The sequence below is a fragment of the Rhinopithecus roxellana genome, chromosome 10, assembly GCF_007565055.1.
Source record: "Rhinopithecus roxellana isolate Shanxi Qingling chromosome 10, ASM756505v1, whole genome shotgun sequence".
Taxonomy (NCBI): domain Eukaryota; kingdom Metazoa; phylum Chordata; class Mammalia; order Primates; family Cercopithecidae; genus Rhinopithecus; species Rhinopithecus roxellana.
The window spans coordinates 38,074,897-38,095,542 of NC_044558.1; the positions used below are offsets into that span (position 1 = coordinate 38,074,897).

Sequence of the window (20,646 nt, forward strand, 5' to 3'; positions counted from 1 at the left end):
ATAAAAGCCAAGGAAATATAAGTCGTTTCCTGATACCAGAAAAATAAAACTCTTAGCAGCAAAAACTCCCTGTTACAAAAATGCTGCTCTGGTTTGACTACATTTATAGTTCTCTATATATTGATAGTTATATAATACAGTCTTAATATTCAAATGATTAAAGATTCAAAAAAAAAATGGAGTCACTCACTCTTGCATATCTAGTTTACAAATGTGTCCATCAAATTAAAACAGCTGTCCCAAATTAAATATATCCATCCCAAATTGTCTAACTAGTAAACTGCATTAAAGTAATCTTAGATTTAGAGAATATAAAAGATAAAAGGAATCTTACAGTATTTAGTCCAACTCTTGCATTTCATAACGATAACATCAGAGGTCAAGAGAGGTCTAGTGACTTGCAGAAAACCACTATTAACTGGAGGTAGAAATGAGAAATATTTCTCCTTATTTATTCTATTGCCTAATGTTTCTCAAAATATGCCTGCTATCATTTGGGAAATGGATTACACAGAACAGTAGACATGTAGAATTTGCAAAAATGTAAACATTTTTGCATTTAAAAATATATATTATTTATTAGTGACACATAATATAACCACAGAAATGTTTAAGCTCAATTCAGCCCAGTTCCACTTTCAATTCAAACATTAAAATGCAAGCCGATTTGTTGGTGGTGTTACCAACAAATCACCAACAGAAGCTGTGATTATTCAATAAGAAATTGTTCTCCTAAACGTTCTCATAGCTGATCCAGTGGGCAATATGACTATTAGAAACAAAATTTTTCTCAGAAAATCTCTAGAGTCTCTTCCTGATGAAAAATACATGTTTAAATTGAAATTGAAAACATATTCCTATACAAAATATTACAAAAAATTGAAAATGTAGTTGAATCTACAATGGTATTTTATAAGTTGAATGTGAATATGTGAACTAACCCAGAAAACTACTACCTTTCTATATTACATATACATACACACACATATATATAGGTATGTATTTTCAAAGTTTGCCTTGTTCCCAAAAGACCTTAAGGTGGGTCATAAGGATACATACATTGGAAGAGAACACAAATTTTAGGTAGATAATAAATCAAGAAGAAAGAGCATTAAGACATTTTTCCTATGTGGAACATGAAGATTAGGGTCTGATCCCAGAAAAAAGAAGAAAGGAAGAAAAGAGAGCAAGAGGAGGCGGAGCAAGATGGCCGAATAGGAACAGCTCCAGTCTCCAACTCCCAGCGCGAGCAACACAGAAGACCGGTGATTTCTGCATTTTCAACTGAGGTACTTGGGTCATCTCACTGGGGAGTGCCAGACAATCGGTGCTGGTCAGCTGCTGCAGCCCGACCAGCAAGAGCTGAAGCAGGGCGAGGCACTGCCTCACCTGGGAAGCACAAGGGGGAAGGGAATCCCTTTTCCTAGCCAGGCGAACTGAGACACACAACACCTGGAAAATCGGGTAATTCCCACCCCAATACTGCGCTTTAAGCAAATGGGCACACCAGGAGATTATACCCACACCTGGCTGGGAGGGTCCCACGGCCATGGAGCCTCCCTCATTGCTAGGACAGCAGTCTGCGATCTAACCGAAACGGCAGCAGGGAGACTGGGGGAGGGGCGCCCGCCATTGCTGAGGCTTAAGTAGGTAAACAAAGCTGCTGGGAAGCTCAAACTGGGTGGAGCTCACAGCAGCTCAAGGAAACCTGCCTGTCTCTGTAAACTTCACCTCTGGGGACAGGGCACAGCTAAACAACAAAAGGGGAAGCAGCAGAAGCCTGTGCAGACGCGAACAACTCTGTCTGACAGCTTTGAAGAGAGCAGTGGATCTCCCAACACCGAGGTTGAGATCTGAGAAGGGACAGACTGCCTGCTCAAGTGGGTCCCTGACCCTCAGTAGCCTAGCTGGGAGACATCCCCCACTAGGGGCAGTCTGACACCCCACAACTCACAGGGTGGAGTACACCCCTGAGAGGAAGCTTCCAAAGGAAGAATCAGACAGGTACACTCGCTGTTCAGCAATATTCTATCTTCTGCAACCTCTGCTGCTGATACCCAGGCAAACAGGGTCTGGAGTGGACCTCTAGCAATCTCCAACAGACCTACAGCTGAGGGTCCTGACTATTAGAAGAAAAACTATCAAACAGGAAGAACACCTATACCAAAACCCCATCAGTACGTCACCATCATCAAAGACCAGAGGCAGATAAAACCATGAAGATGGGGAAGAAGCAGGGCAGAAAAGCTGGAAATTCAAAAAATAAGAGCGCATCTCCCCCTGCAGAGGAGCACAGTTCATCGCCAGCAATGGATCAAAGCTGGTCAGAGAATGACTTTGACGAAATGAGAGAAGAAGGCTTCAGACCATCAAACTTCTCAGAGCTAAAGGAGGAATTACATACCCAGCGCAAAGAAACTAAAAATCTTGAAAAAGGAGTGGAAGAATTGATAGCTGGAATAATTAATGCAGAGAAGGTCATAAATGAAATGAGATGAAAACCATGACACGAGAAATACGTGACAAATGCACAAGCTTCAGTAACCGACTCGATCAACTGGAAGAAAGAGTATCAGCGATTGAGGATCAAATGAATGAAATGAAGCGAGAAGAGAAACCAAAAGAAAAAAGAAGAAAAAGAAATGAACAAAGCCTGCAAGAAGTATGGGATTATGTAAAAAGACCAAATCTACGTCTGACTGGGGTGCCTGAAAGTGAGGGGGAAAACGGAACCAAGTTGGAAAACACTCTTCAGGATATCATCCAGGAGAACTTCCCCAAGCTAGTAGGGCAGGCCAACATTCAAATTCAGGAAATACAGAGAACACCACAAAGATACTTCTCGAGAAGAGCAACTCCAAGACACATAATTGCCAGATTCACCAAAGTTGAAATGAAGGAAAAAATCGTATGGGCAGCCAGAGAGAAAGGTTGGATTACCCACAAAGGGAAGCCCATCAGACTAACAGCAGACCTCTCGGCAGAAACTCTACAAGCCAGAAGAGAGTGGGGGCCAATATTCAACGTTCTTAAAGAAAAGAATTTTAAACCCAGAATTTCATATCCAGCCAAACTAAGTTTCATCAGTGAAGGAGAAATAAAATCCTTTACAGATAAGCAAATGCTTAGAGATTTTGTCACCACCAAGCCTGCCTTACAAGAGACCCTGAAGGAAGCCCTAAACATGGAAAGGAACAACCGGTACCAGCCATTGCAAAAACATGCCAAAATGTAAAGACCATCGAGGCTAGGAAGAAACTGCATCAACTAACGAGCAAAATAACCAGTTAATATCATAATGGCAGGATCAAGTTCATGCATAACAATATTAACCTTAAATGTTAATGGACTAAATGCTCCAATTAAAAGACACAGACTGGCAAACTGGATAAAGAGTAAAGACCCATCAGTCCGCTGTATTCAGGAGACCCATCTCACATGCAGAGACATACATAGGCTCAAAATAAAGGGATGGAGGAAGATCTACCAAGCAAATGGAGAACAAAAAAAAAGCAGGGGTTGCAATCCTAGTCTCTGATAAAATAGACTTTAAACCATCAAAGATCAAAAGAGACAAAGAAGGCCATTACATAATGGTAAAGGGATCAATTCAACAGGAAGAGCTAACTATCCTAAACATATATGCACCCAATACAGGAGCACCCAGATTCATAAAGCAAGTCCTTAGAGACTTACAAAGAGACTTAGACTCCCATACAATAATAATGGGAGACTTCAACACTCCACTGTCAACATTAGACAGATCAACAAGACAGAAAGTTAACAAGGATATCCAGGAATTGAACTCATGTCTGCACCAAGCAGACCTAATAGACATCTAAAGAACTCTGCACCCCAAATCAACAGAATATACATTCTTCTCAGCACCACATCACACTTATTCCAAAATTGACCACATAATTGGAAGTAAAGCACTCCTTAGCAAATGCAAAAGAACAGAAATTATAACAAACTGTCTCTCAGACCACAGTGCAATCAAACTAGAACTCAGGACTAAGAAACTCAATCAAAACCACTCAACTACATGGAAACTGAACAACCTGCTCCTGAATGACTACTGGGTACATAACGAAATGAAGGCAGAAATAAAGATGTTCTTTGAAACCAATGAGAACAAAGATACAACATGCCAGAATCTCTGGGACACATTTAAAGCAGTGTGTAGAGGGAAATTTATAGCACTAAATGCCCACAAGAGAAAGCTGGAAAGATCTAAAATTGACACTCTAACATCACAATTAAAAGAACTAGAGAAGCAAGAGCAAACACATTCAAAAGCTAGCAGAAGGCAAGAAATAACTAAGATCAGAGCAGAACTGAAGGAGATAGAGACACAAAAAACCCTCCAAAAAATCAATGAATCCAGGAGTTGGTTTTTTGAAAAGATCGACAAAATTGACAGACTGCTAGCAAGACTAATAAAGAAGAAAAGAGAGAAGAATCAAATAGACGCAATAAAAAATGATAAAGGGGATATCACCACCGACCCCACAGAAATAAAACTACCATCAGAGAATACTATAAACACCTCTACACAAATCAACTAGAAAATCTAGAAGAAATGGATAATTTCCTGGACGCTTACACTCTTCCAAGACTAAACCTGGAAGAAGTTGAATCCCTGAATAGACCAATAGCAGGCTCTGAAATTGAGGCAATTATTAATAGCCTACCAGCCAAAAAAAGTCCAGGACCAGATGGATTCACAGCTGAATTCTACCAGAGGTACAAGGAGGAGCTGGTACCATTTCTTCTGAAACTATTCCAATCAATTGAAAAAGAGGGAATCCTCTCTAACTCATTTTATGAGGCCAACATCATCCTGATACCAAAGCCTGGTAGAGACACACAAAAAAAAGAAAATTTTAGACCAATAGCCCTGATGAACATCGATGCAAAAATCCTCAATAAAATACTGGCAAACCGGATTCAGCAGCACATCAAAAAGCTTATCCACCATGATCAAGTGGGCTTCATCCCTGGGATGCAAGGCTGGTTCAACATTCGCAAATCAATAAACGTAATCCAGCATATAAACAGAACCAAAGACAAGAACCACATGATTATCTCAATAGATGCAGAAAAGGCTTTTGTCAAAATTCAACAGCCCTTCATGCTAAAAACGCTCAATAAATTCGGTAATAATAAGCACTATTTATGACAAACCCACAGCCAATATCATACTGAATGGGCAAAAACTGGAAAAATTCCCTTTGAAAACTGGCACAAGATAGGGATGCCCTCTCTCACCACTCCTATTCAACACAGTGTTGGACGTTCTGGATATGGCAATCAGGCAAGAGAAAGAAATAAAGGGTATCCAGTTAGGAAAAGAAGAAGTCAAATTGTCCCTGTTTGCAGATGACATGATTGTATATTTAGAAAACCCCATTGTCTCAGCCCAAAATCTCCTTAAGCTGATAAGCAACTTCAGCAAACTCTCAGGATACAAAATTAATGTGCAAAAATCACAAGCATTCTTATACACCAGTAACAGACAAACAGAGAGCCAAATCAGGAATGAACTTCCATTCACAATTGCTTCAAAGAGAATAAAATACCTAGGAATCCAACTTACAAGGGATGTAAAGGACCTCTTCAAGGAGAACTACAAACCACTGCTCAGTGAAATAAAAGAGGACACTAACAAATGGAAGAACATACCATGCTCATGGATAGGAAGAATCAATATCGTGAAAATGGCCATACTGCCCAAGGTTATTTATAGACTCAATGCCATCCCCATCAAGCTACCAATGCGTTTCTTCACAGAATTGGAAAAAACTGCTTTAAAGTTCATATGGAACCAAAAAAGAGCCCACATTGCCAAGACAATCCTAAGTCATAAGAACAAAGCTGGAGGCATCACGCTACAGGACTTTAAACTATACGACAAGGCTACAGTAACCAAAACAGCATGGTCCTGGTACCAAAACAGAGATATAGACCAATGGAGCAGAACAGAGTCCTCAGAAATAATACCACACATCTACAGCCATCTGATCTTTGACAAACCTGAGAAAAACAAGAAATGGGGAAAGGATTCCCTATTTAATAAATGGTGCTGGCAAAATTGGCTAGCCATAAGTAGAAAGCTGAAACTGGATCTATTCCTTACCCTTTATCAAAAATTAATTCAAGATGGATTAGACACTTAAATGTTAGCCCTAATACCATAAAAACCCTAGAAGAAAACCTAGGTAATACCATTCAGGACATAGGCATGGGCAAGGACTTCATGTCTAAAACACCAAAAGCAATGGCAGCAAAAGCCAAAATTGACAAATGGGATCTCATTAAACTAAAGAGCTTCTGCACAGCAAAAGAAACTACCATCAGAGTGAACAGGCAACCTACAGAATGGGAGAAAATTTTTGCAATCTACTCATCTGACAAAGGGCTAATATCCAGAATCTACAAAGAACTCAAACAAATATACAAGAAAAAAACAGACAACCCCATCAAAAATTGGGCAACGGATATGAACAGACATTTCTCAAAAGAAGACATTCATACAGCCAACAGACACATGAAAAAATGCTCATCATCACTGGCCATCAGAGAAATGCAAATCAAAACCACAATGAGATACCATCTCACACCAGTTAGAACGGCAATCATTAAAAAGTCAGGAAACAACAGGTGCTGGAGAGGATGTGGAGAAATAGGAACACTTTTACACTGTTGGTGGGATTGTAAACTAGTTCAACCATTATGGAAAACAGTGTGGTGATTCCTCAAGGATCTAGAACTAGATGTACCATATGACCCAGCCATCCCACTACTGGGTATATACCCAAAGGATTATAAATCATGCTGCTATAAAGACACATGCACACGCATGTTTATTGTGGCATTATTCACAATAGCAAAGACTTGGAATCAACCCAAATGTCCATCTGTGACAGACTGGATTAAGAAAATGTGGCACATATACACCATGGAATATTATGCAGCAATAAAAAAGGATGAGTTTGCGTCCTTTATAGGGACATGGATGCAGCTGGAAACCATCATTCTTAGCAAACTATCACAAGAACAGAAAACCAAACACCGCATGTTCTCACTCATAGGTGGGAACTGAACAATGAGATCACTTTGACTCGGGAAGGGGAACATCACACATTGGGGCCTATCGTGGGGAGGGGGGAGGGGGGAGGAATTGCATTGGTAATTATATCTGATATAAATGACGAATTGATGGGTGCTGATGAGTTGAAGGGTGCAGCACACCAACATGGCACAAGTATACATATGTAACAAACCTGCACATTATGCACATGTACCCTAGAACTTAAAGTATAATAATAAAAAAAAAAAAAAAAAGAAAAGAGAGCAAGAGAGAAAAAGAGAATAAAGGAGTAGAAAAAAAGGGGAGAATTAAAATATATATGAAAAACACACTATCCGCAATTTGGAATTGCAAATAGTAAACTTTCATTTGTCAACATGGAAATAACCATGGTTAATGTAAAAACAATTCATAGGTTTTCCAGCAGAGATAAGTGCTGACAGCCTTGATTAGCTCTTTCAACAACTTGTAAACCAAGACTCCCCAGGGCCTTCTGGATGGGAAGCGTATTAATATCAACTCTGACCACTCAGCACCATGACATGAAGTGTCTGTTTAGGAGGTCATCTCCAAAATGTATCCCATACATCTTCATGCACAAGAGATGATAATTTATCACCTAGAAGTGGGGATCTTCTGTAAACTAATCCAAACTGCTGATGATACACTAAATCAGTTTGAGTGATGAGTATAAATAAAGCTGCAAGTGAAGTACTGAAGGATACAGATCTATCTGATCAATGAGATGTCACCAGGCAAATGAAATGCAGTGTTGAGAAACATAGAGTACCTCAGTTGAAAATTAACCAAATCAAGTATCAGAGCATAAAGGCACACATTAATACAAGCTAGGAATGAAAGTTTAATATGATGTGAGTCAGAGGCTATATTCTAACTGTTTCATATAAAACTGAGCAGAGTGGGTCAGTGGAAAGGAATGTATTAAAAATTGATATATTTTGCACACCACAGAAAGTGTGACAGGACGAAGAAAAATGCTGCAAAATAATAATCCTTTCCAAATAATATAACTGTAGTTATTCAATCTGCTGAGCAAACCCATACACACAGATGAAGAAAAACAATAATAATTTTATACAGAAAATGATTTCACATCAACTCGCTATGAAGAAATCAAATTCAATTTGTGTTGCCCTTATGAACAGTTAGATATTTTCTGAAACTGTCATGCTACAACTTCAATGGGGAAAAATAAAGGAACGGGGATAAGGAAGGACATTCCTCCAGATAGTTGATATTCATGAAGGACACTCCTTAAGAAAAAAAGATTTTCCCAACTATGTGATCAGAATAGAGCCTCTAATATACAACAAGTAGATTCAATGGATTCAGCTATTCTGAAGGTGTCCCTAATGGAGAGAGCTGATTAAAGTAAATTTCAACCCCTGCTGGAACAAATCTGTAAAAATATTTTCTGAGGGAAATAATTCTTCAAAAAAGTTATTTTTATATATAGTTTTTGTTGTAAGTATATAGAGAGAGTTTGTCATAACATAGTTAACTCTTGCCTTGTATTTTATCTTTCAGTTTATTTGGGGGTACAGATAGAATTACACTATTAAAATATGACCTGGACCCAGATGTAGTTTATTTAAATTTCAAAATGAAAAGCTTACTAAGAACAGATAAGATTGATTGCTCTCTCTGTCTTAGCATAATTGTATTTCAGGTGAACATCAATTTACTTTAAAGGACACTTCTAAGTAGCAGAATGCATCATAAATAATTCATCAATCACAGCTACTAGGAACATGATTTACTCCAGCAGATTCAATGGAATAAAAGTTTTATATATATATCTATTGTGTCTGCTTTAAGAAGTTTCATAATCTTCCTTTTCTAAGAATTCATTCTTAGATTCCATACTTCATACTCTAAATGCATTATGATAAAAACTGTATCTGTTTCTTCCTTTTTTAAGAAAAACATATTTTCTAATTAAAATAAAAACAAAAACCTTTGGAACAAATAACAATCTATGTATATCAACAGCAAAATAACAAAAACATATAAGGTACATATTTGAAAAGTAGCCTTAAGATTTCTCAAATACATAATTCAAATAATGCTAACAAAATGTGTTTCACCTTATTTGAATTTTTAAATGGAAGAAAAAGAAGGTAGTCTTTCCAGAAGTCTTTTATAGAACATTTAGGATCTGGCATATTTTTAAATTACTTCAATTTAAAAATGCAAATCAAGCAGATTCTAAATTTTTCAACAGTTCAAGTTTTGTCAGTTGATATCGTGAGTATCCTATCTAGAATTTTCATTTGTCATATAGAAAGACATTGCTTACCTCACACATCTTGAAGTTTTCCATCAATTTCAGCAATTTTGTACCAGCCATTTCCCAAGCTGTGAAACATATTGACAAGGAAAAATGTAAAAGAAAATAAAAAGCATTTTACTTACTTGCAAACCCCTCTGGAAAACTGAATGGCCCATAAAATTAGCCAGCATTCTTATTAAAGCAGCACCCTATAGGAAAGAGTAATAAAAAGAAAAGAATTTCAACAAAGTATCATGATTATAAAATTGTTTTAATCAAACCTAGCCTACTTCATTCATGCTATTCTATTTTCAAAAATAATTAAGAAACAGGAGTATCATGAAAATAACATCCAACTTAGTGATAACAATTTCATTTTTTTGTCTTGTGAATTTTGAAGTTTTGTGTAAAACCTACAACTACAAAATGGACATCCTCTAGAAAGAATATCTCAGGGCAATGATAAGCTGTAATTCAGGAGTACTCAGTATTTTATTGAACACTATATATGGCAAATTTAATAAAACATGTTTCTTGTACTTACAATCTCATAATTTGCCCAGGGAAGGATATCTGTGTTAATAAATAATCATATTAAAATATAACTTTGAAGCAAAATAGGTACTTAATGTACTCCTTAACCGAGAAAAATTTAGTTGTGGAAGTAGAGAGTAGAGTACCAAGAAGTCAGACTGCCTACGTTCAAATCTTAAGTCTGCTACTTACCATGTTTACTCAGTAAGATTATTTCAGCTCTCTGCTCCTTACTTTTCTCCCTTGTAAAGTGCAGTTAATAGCAGTTACATTTAAAATGGTTGTTCTAAAGCTTAAATAACTCAATATATGTAAAGTAGTTTGAACTAGGTCTTAAAAATAGTAAGCCATATAGGAGTGCTAGCTATCAGTATTATTTCAAATTGTCTAATCATTTTTATTTCCTATTTCCTTTTGAGGCTGTATTTAGCCATATACATCCATATACAAGTAAAACAATGAGATCAATATAAGTAACTGGAGAAATAGAAGAAAATACTAATTTACAAGAGTCTTATCTTGAGAACCATTATTATAATATGGCAGAACAACATGAACGCAAAAAGGTAGGTATGTATCAATATGAAACATTCCAAGGAATGACAATTAAGTATGAATGATAACAAATCTTCATGTAAAATATAAATAAGTCTTCAAGAAGACACTTGACCAAATCGAATTGGTATGGAGCGATGGATTGTAAGCAATGAATGTTTAAATACAAATGGTAGCCTGGCTTGGGGGTTACAAATTTCTTTATGACTACATATCCCATTTCATACTCAGTACAAATATACAACTGTAATAATTCATTTCTTGCAAGATGTCTCTTTCCACAAGAAAATTGTAAGAATCACAAATAGAATCATTCAGCCAGGGCATGGACTGCTGTGCAGTCCAGCAACACAACAATGGATTTCCATCATTTGTTACTAGAATGATTTGCTAGAATTCTGGGACTTGAATGCAGTGCAATACTCAGACTCTATGAATCACCATTAAAAGATGTGTATTAAAATTTCAACCACCACCAAAATTACTCCCCAAGTCAGTATTTTATTCTCATCTCAACAAATGATAGGCTGAATATAATAGTTTTATGACTTTTCTGATATTTTTTTCTTCTCACACCTTCCATTCATTGCTCTTTCTTTAGCTTCTTCCTCTTAATCTTCTGCATATTTGCATATGACAATAAAACAGAAGCATTTTTGATTCAATCTGAGGACTAGTTTAGAACTCCCTTTAGAACATATCAGCTGTATTCCTTGAATTTCCTTGACAAGCTCTCCTCCTATACATTTCCCAATATAATCGACCCATCCTGAGAGTGAAAACTATCCATTTTTCAGCAAACCTGACCATTACCACCTGGGAATTGAGGCTTAGTATCTAAAGCAGTCAACTTAAACTTTCCTTCAGCACTGAACAGCCATCTTCAGATGATTTAAGTGTTTCCCTCCAGGTAATGATGACTTGGTCTCTTGTCAGGTTATAAAAACTATTAATTTAGCGTGGTCTAATGACACAAGAATCCTTTCTGATCATAAAGAATGTACCAGTTTTCCTGTCTGAATTAAGCTGGACAGAGTGGTAACAGGAAAGAAAAACTGAAAGTACAATCAGTATTCAAAAGTTATAGACTATCTCTTAGTTCCTGATTATATTATATTGTATAACTCAATTAAGTTTTAGAAAATATGACTGTTACCCATCTGAACATTTTAACAGTCTCTGGAGTGGCATGCACTCTTCTATGTTTAACTAGCCTTTTCTTCCCAAAGTTAAAATTTTAAAATCCTTATTTTATAGAACTTCATAGACAGATGGGCTCTCCAACTGTCATGGTTTAGCCAACATATACTAAGCACATACTATGTATGGATTATAACAAAGATCACAACCCCTAACACAGGCAGAGCTCATTATAAACTTTTTTAAGAAAACTCGGAATTCTTTTTCATCCCTTCTTTAAAACATTTGTTTATCAAGCAAACTTTGTTTACCATATTGTAACTTACATTACCTTTTGATTCAAAACTCTAGCCCCAGTCAAACAAACTGGACATTTAGGAAGCCCAAGTAGCTTTATGAAAAGTAAATACAGTATTTCTTCAAGATGTAATAATTTTTTAGACTTGTTCTAGAAAATTCATCACTGTTTGCTAAACTAATATTCAAGGATATATTAAGATATCTACTTGATTTTTCTAAAGTTTCATAAGGAATATTCCACAAAAGTATGCTTATAAAACCCATTCATCATTTACTAATTTTTATATTTGGAATATCTTTCTAATGTAAGTTCCCACCTAAATTTCATTTTATTTTACACTGTAGTCATTTGCATGCACATCAGTCTCTGAGGTATTTAACATCCCCAGAGAAAAACTGTGTCCTCATGACTTGCTATCACCCTCTTCCTATGTCTGGCTCAGAGGAGGTGCTCCCTTAATGTAAGACATGGATAAGAGAGAAAGATAAAATTCTGCATGCATAACAATTACTTTGTGTTCCTGTAGAGGAGCTATTCAGTCAGGATATGCAGTTTATTACTTCAATGGTATACATCAGTGAGAAATCCTCACTTTTGGAGAGGGAGATCTTCTCAACTATTCCTTTAGCACATGCTTGTTGAATAAGGTGGTATCAGCATCCTAAATGACACAAGTCTCTGTCTTTGAGGATTTCAAAATCTCATAACTGAGATGAGATGCAAAGCAAAATGAAATGAATGACAAGAGAAAGTATTCTACTGTGTTTCAGAAGAGGTAGAGGTTATATCTGGAGGGATGAAGGAAAACGAGGGTCTAAAGAAGTAGTACTTGTGTTGAAGCTTGGAGGATGGAAAAGGGTTGCATGAGTTAAGATAAACAAAAAGCAGTTGCATGTTACAACAGGAATGAACTTTATGTGGTCAAACAGGTGTGAAAGTGTAAATCACAAGTAGGGAGGTTTACATGGAAAGACAGTAAATAAAACCGGAAAATGGAAGATTGGATGGAAAATAAGATTGAGACAGTTATTAGAGGAGTTTGAATACCAACGATAAGGAATTTGGAAAACTGGTTTTAAAAAAAGTCAGGATTTAACTATGATACTCCAAGGAAGAAGTAAAGTAACCAGAAACAAATGATAGCAATGAGGGTAAAAATTAGAAAGAGGTTTAAGAAATGGAGCAAAGATAAGTTTGTACTTTAAAGTTAGAGTAGATGATGACATTAGTAGATATACAGAATTTAGAAGAAAGTGCTGGTGAGGTGAATATAATAACATCTGTTTGTAAATGTGCTATTTGAGGAACAGGTATAGAACTCAAGGAACAGAGGGCAAGTGCAATCACAGGAATACAATTCAGTGGAAGGTTATGATTGAATAGATAGATTGGGAATTAGAGTGGATGAGTCTGCCAAGAGAAAAGTTCTAAGGCTTTAGTAACAAAAATATAAAACAGAATCATATAATTTTTTTCTATTTGTTTATTCTGTTTTATGATTTGCACTTCAGTGCTCGTAACAGGTGCTCAACAAATATCCATTGAAATCAATGAAGAAATGAAATCAAGAGAGAAAAATGACACATTGTGATAAAAAACAGAAGGCAAACTGGGTATAAGCGGTGTCATAGAAGAAGAAGTACCATATGACCCAGCCATCCCATTACTGGGTATATACCCAAAGGATTACAAATCATGCTGTTATAAAGACACATGCACACGTATGTTTATTGCGGCACTATTCACAATAGCAAAGACTTGGAATCAACCCAAATGTCCATCTGTGACAGACTGGATTAAGAAAATGTGGCACATATACACCATGGAATACTATGCAGCCATAAAAAAAGATGAGTTTGAGTCCTTTGTAGGGACGTGGATGCAGCTGGAAACCATCATTCTCAGCAAACTATCACAAGAACAGAAAACCAAACACCACATGTTCTCACTCATAGGTGGGAACTGAACAATGAGATCACTTTGACTCAGGAAGGGGAACATCACACACCGGGGCCTATCACGGGGAGGGGGGAGGGGGGAGGGATTGCATTGGGAGTTATACCTGATGTAAATGATGAGTTGATGGGTGCTGACAAGTTGATGGGTGCAGCACACCAACATGGCACAAGTATACATATGTAACAAACCTGCACATTATGCACATGTACCCTAGAACTTAAAGTATAATTTAAAAAAAATAATAATAAATAAATAAAATAAATATAGGATTATAATACCTGTATCAAGAGTGTTCATAATCCTTACATTAAAAAGAAGGCAAATTAAGTCTAACAACGCATAAGCTGTAAAAGCTTTACCAATCTTAGATATTGAAATGGCTTTTTAGGATAAAAAATACACCAAAAATTCAAAACAGGTATTTGTGAACCTTATGACTGATAAACCCTAAAGCGGGTTACATTATTTTTTAAAACTTATGTAGAGGTTTAGAATATGCTTCTTCTAGGTGTGTTAATTGAATATTTAATATTTTAAGCAAAACCCTATGAAAGAACTCCTATATACAGAATAAGAATATGAGCAACTATGGGGTGAATTACATGCCAATAACCACACAGCTAAAAAGAGCTGGTCCAGGATTCAACATGAGGCATCTAACTCCATAACAAGATTTTATTGAAAGATGAATTTAAAAACTGTTACATGTGAAAAAGTAAGAAAAAGTTTACTTAAAGGGCAAATCATCATGAATCTCCCAGAAAGCTGTGTTTTATTGTTCATTAAACAATCCAAAAGACACACACACACACACAAAAAGAAGACATGTTTTAAGAATTAGTGCTTCAGAGTTCAAGGAAAATAATAGCTAAGAGAAGGCCATAGTAGGCCATATTTAAGAGAGGGCTATTTAAATAGACTTGTGGGTGTGAAAGCCAAGTGCAAACAGAAGGAAGAAAAGAGAAAGTTAGAAGCAAATTCACATGAAAGGTTCGTTTGTGATTTTCTTTGGTAGAAAATGGGAGAAATTTTTTCTGCAAAGCAAAAGATGACCCACTGGAGATAGAAACTGAAGACATAGTCAACCAAGAAATCATTATTGAAGTAAGATTCTAGAAAAGCTAGATAAGAATTTAGGCTAATCTTGGGAAAGAATAACAACAATCTACTCTGAGGTAGGACTGAGGCAGAAATGGGAAATAAAGATAAATAAGAGATTCTTCAGTGTAAAGCACAGAAGTTAAGAAAGTACATTGCACAGAATAGACTGTAATCTCCACCAAGGTGGGGACTTGGTCTGTCACCATTATACACTCATTGCCAAAAGCAGCTCCTGACACATGGCAGGCTCTCAAAAAATACTGAACACGTGGTAGACTGTCACTTTCCAATAATGTAGGAGATGTGGTCTGAAGATAACATGAGTTGGAAAGAGTGGAACTAGGTTTGAAGTAACCCACTGAAAATGTAATAAGGAGTTTAAGATGTGGAAAGGTGGAGAAAAATTGTAAGTTGTACTAGTCCATTCTCACACTGCTATAAAGAACTGCCCGAGACTTGGTAATTCACAAAGGAAAGAGATTTAGTTGACTCAAGAAACTTACCATCATGGTGGAAGGCAAAGGGAAAGCAAGCACCTTCTTCACAAGGCAGGAGGAGAATGTGAGCACTCAGGAAAAACTACCATTTATGAAACCATCAGATCTCATGAGAATTTGCTTACTATCATGAGAACAGCATAGGGGAAACCACCCCCATAATCCAATCAGTTCCCTTCCTTGACACGTGGGGATGACAATTTGATATGCAATTTGGGTGGGGAAACAGGGCCAAACCATATCATAGGTCCTAGCTGAAGTTATCAATAATGTACCTGTCATTCATTAACTATTTGTATTACATGCTAAGGCCATAATATCATAAGGAAAATATTACTATATTAGGTCAGAAAATTGAGGCATAAAGGTTACACACCTTGTAGACGTTGACATGGGTAGTAAACAATGGAGCCAGAATTAGAAACCCACTTATACCCAGCTCCAAAATCAGTAATTTAAACCAATTTAGACAACCTCTTGTGATCCCAATTCAAAATATTTACATGACTATCTCTAGAAACACGGTGCATAGCAAGAACTTAGAAAAATAAAGGAAATTCTTAGATCTACTAAGAGTTTGGAATCAGTGAGATGCTCACAGAAGAGGACGAAGGAAAGCCTAATTCAATGGGACATAGTTGAAATGCCCGACCCATATTCCCAGGATTAGGGATGAAATAGAAGACAGATATGAACTTGCGGAATAGGACATGTTTATGGTCTAGGAGACATAAAGCTTCTTTATGGCAGGTTTGGTAAGAACAAAAGGCTAGCAAAATTGAAAACAGTGGTATTTTTATCACTGTATGTGGATGTGGCAGCTGTGAAAATACACTGCTCAGATTTCCCACTGCTGCCCCTCTGCATTTACCATCATAAAGGCCACTCTTTCCTCAGTTTATTCCTAGCCAATCACTGAGCAGGACAGTGTAACAACTGCAGACCTGTTCTAGTGAGACAGGAGACTCTGCCAATGGATAACTCTAACTAGATGACTCGTCATTGGTGTGGATGAACGTTTTTTTGCAATTGAGCTGAAGTCTGAAACTACCAACCCAATGCCTCTTCCTTTCCTCTATCCTTGCAAAGACTGTCAATTGTAATGTGGTCTGAAGGCAGCTCCCCCTACCTTCTCTGGCTTCTATAACAAATAAATCTTTTGCATATAATGTTTTCTGCTTCTTAGAAAATCTGGACTAACCTAGTATCTCCATTTTCAGTGCAGAAGTCCACACAAGTATAAACTCATGATAGGTCCCTAAAATAAGTTGGTAATGAGAATACTCTAGTTAACAAGTAGCACATCCACCAAAACAAAATAATCTTTTCCTTCTTAGTCCTTTCAGGAAATCTTTGGCTAGTATATATTGTACACTATAAATGTCTTTGTTTAATGCTTTGCTCTCCTCCCGCACAGGAGAAGGTAAGAAATAAGGCATCATTACTTTCAGTTGACATACAGGAGAGACTGAGGTGAAGGGATTAGGTGCTTTGTCCAAAGTTACTTACTTCCATTCACTCAGTTGTTGAGTTCTTTGATTAGCAAAAAAATTATGAAGTAAATTTTTGTTACTTTCTGAATTTCTTGTTACTTTCTGAGTTACTGAAAGGATTAGTCTATTGATTCAAAATCAAAGTACTTTTAAAATGTAAATCTCTAAATGATGTCTCTGCACTAATTCTAGACATGTGTGGAAATAAAACAATATTCTAACAAGATTTGTTACTGAAGCATGTCTTTTGGTATGGAATAAAAGCACATCTTAAATCCTCCATGGTTACCTAATCCTGAATATCCCTTACTCACAAGTTGATTACAAAAAAGAATGGCAGAAAGAGAGGATAGAACAAGAGAAAAAAAAGAATGAAAAGGAAAAGCAAGTTAATTCTGCACAAGAAAGCAGAATTAATGCCCCATTGCTTCAGTTACCCATGCTTGGAGCCTTGGAGTCCTCTATGATTTATTACTTTCTGAGGCCAAGCCTCTACCTCTGCATAGCTGAATTATTTCACTGCCTCCTAGAGACAACCCCAGATGCATTCTCACTCTCAGGAATCCATCCTATGGACCACATCAGACTAATTTTAATAATTATTTTAGAAGTATAATGTCTGCTAAGAGTCCTGGCTCTGTCATGTACTTAGGAATGTGAGATGATCTAAGTATCTACAATTAGAACATAACAATAAAAATGATGACAACTTTATTACTACCTTTAATAAGAAGAACACTTATTTCAAAATTTTTCTGAGAATTCATTTAAATTATTATAAAGCACTAGATACTCAGTGTTTAGCATATAATAAGGTTTAAATAATATATAGGTATTGATATCATCTTCATCATCACTATCATTATTTTTATGTTAGTCCCCTGCCCCCCAAATCTTTACTTAAAAAAAAAGTCCTGTGGGAGTAATCAAGGCCATACATAATGAGATTCACCACTACTTACCAATACTTTTTTCCATATGACTATATAATCAGCTTCTTCACTGGTTAAGCTCATCTTCCCATTATCCCATGAGCATACCTTACATACTGATGTTTTAATCATGCTTATTTATATCAGTTGCAATGTTAATCCTTTATGATCCTATATTCTGAGCTCTATACATTATTAAAAGCATAGGAGGGGGAGCAAGATGGCCGAATAGGAACAGCTCCAGCCTCCAACTCCCAGCGCAAGCGACACAGAAGACCGGTGATTTCTGCATTTTCAACTGAGGTACTGGGGACATCTCACTAGGGAGTGCCGGACAATCGGTGCTGGTCAGCTGCTGCAGCCTGACCAGCGAGAGCTGAAGCAGGGCGAGGCATCACCTCACCTGGGAAGTGCAAGGGGGAAGGGAATCCCTTTTCCTAGCCAGGGGAACTGAGACACACAACACCTGGAAAATCGGGTAACTCCCACCCCAATACCGCGCTTTAAGCAACGGGCAAACCAGAAGAATATATCCCTCACCTGGCCGGGAGGGTCCCACGTCCATGGAGCCTCCCTCACTGTTAACACAGCAGTCTGCGGCAATCTAACCGCGAGGCAGCAGCGAGGCTGGGGGAGGGGCGCCCGCCATTGCTGAGGCTTAAGTAGGTAAACAAAGCTGCTGGGAAGCTCGAACTGGGTGGAGCTCACAGCAGCTCAAGGAAACCTGCCTGTCTCTATAGACTCCACCTCTGGGGGGAGGGCTCAGCTAAAAAACAACAGGGGAAACAGCAGAGGCCTGAGCAGATGCAAACGACTCTGTCTGACAGCTTTGAAGAGAGCAGTGGATCTCCCAACACGGAGGTTGAGATCTGAGAACGGACAGACTGCCTGCTAAAGTGGGTCACTGACCCCTGAGTAGCCTAACTGGGAGACATCCCCCACTAGGGGCAGTCTGACACCCCACACCTCACAGGGTGGAGTACACCCCTGAGAGGAAGCTTCCAAAGGAAGAATCATACACTCGCTGTTCAGCAATATTCTATCTTCTGCAACCTCAGCTGCTGATACCCAGGCAAACAGGGTCTGGAGTGGACCTCAAGCAATCTCCAACAGACCTATAGCTGAGGGTGCTGACTGTCAGAAGGAAAACTATCAAACAGGAAGGACACCTATACCAAATCCCCATCAGTACGTCACCATCATCAAAGACCAGAGACAGATAAAACCACAAAGATGGGGAAAAAGCAGGGCAGAAAAGCTGGAAATTCAAAAAATAAGAGCGCATCTCCCCCTGCAAAGGAGCGCAGCCCATCACCAGCAACGGATCAAAGCTGGTCAGAGAATGACTTCGACGAGATGAGAGAAGAAGGCTTCAGATCATCAAACTTCTCAGAGCTAAAGGAGGAATTACGTACCCAGTGCAAAGAAACTAAAAATCTTGAAAAAAGAGTGGAAGAATTGACAGCTAGACTAATTAATGCAGAGAAGGTCATAAACGAAATGACAGAGATGAAAACCATGACACGAGAAATACGTGACAAATGCACAAGCTTCAGTAACCGACTCGATCAACTGGAAGAAAGAGTATCAGCGATTGAGGATCAAATGAATGAAATGAAGTGAGAAGAGAAACCAAAAGAAAAAAGAAGAAAAAGAAATGAACAAAGCCTGCAAGAAGTATGGGATTATGTAAAAAGACCAAATCTACGTCTGATTGGGGTGCCTGAAAGTGAGGGGGAAAATGGAACCAAGTTGGAAAACACTCTTCAGGATATCATCCAGGAGAACTTCCCCAAGCTAGTAGGGCAGGCCAACATTCAAATTCAGGAAATACAGAGAACACCACAAAGATACTCCTCCAGAAGAGCAACTCCAAGACACATAATTGCCAGATTCACCAAAGTTGAAATGAAGGAAAAAATCTTAAGGGCAGCCAGAGAGAAAGGTCGCGTTACCCACAAAGGGAAGCCCATCAGACTAACAGCAGATCTCTTGGCAGAAACTCTACAAGCCAGAAGAGAGTGGGGGCCAATATTCAACGTTCTTAAAGAAAAGAATTTTCAACCCAGAATTTCATATCCAGCCAAACTAAGTTTCATAAGTGAGGGAGAAATAAAATCCTTTACAGATAAGCAAATGCTTAGAGATTTTGTCACCACCAGGCCTGCCTTACAAGAGGCCCTGAAGGAAGCCCTAAACATGGAAAGGAACAAACGGTACCAGCCATTGCAAAAACATGCCAAAATGTAAAGACCATCGAGGCTAGGAAGAAACTGCATCAACTAACGAGCAAAATAACCAGTTAATATCATAATGGCAGGATCAAGTTCACACATAACAATATTAACCTTAAATGTTAATGGACTAAATGCTCCAATTAAAAGACACAGACTGGCAAACTGGATAAAGAGTCAAGACCCATCAGTCTGCTGTATTCAGGAGACCCATCTCACATGCAGAGACATACATAGGCTCAAAATAAAGGGATGGAGGAAGATCTACCAAGCAAATGGAGAATAAAAAAAAGCAGGGGTTGCAATCCTTGTCTCTGATAAAACAGACTTTAAACCATCAAAGATCAAAAGAGACAAAGAAGGCCATTACATAATGGTAACAGGATCAATGCAACAGGAAGAGCTAACTATCCTAAATATATATGCACCTAATACAGGAGCACCCAGATTCATAAAGCAAGTCCTTAGAGACTTACAAAGAGACTTAGACTCCCATACAATAATAATGGGAGAC

The 20,646-nt window shown here is 37.7% G+C and overlaps 1 protein-coding gene across 1 annotated transcript in view; it reads right to left on the reverse strand.

Annotated features, from left to right (window-relative positions):
* The window catches only part of TRHDE (thyrotropin releasing hormone degrading enzyme), a 427,994-nt gene that overhangs the window by 127,351 nt on the left and 279,997 nt on the right, over window positions 1–20,646 (reverse strand). Inside the window, exon 7 of the mRNA XM_010353807.2 lies at window positions 9,530–9,595. Within this exon, the coding sequence (XP_010352109.2) occupies window positions 9,530–9,595 (66 nt within the window). The remainder of the gene's footprint in view (window positions 1–9,529; window positions 9,596–20,646) is intronic.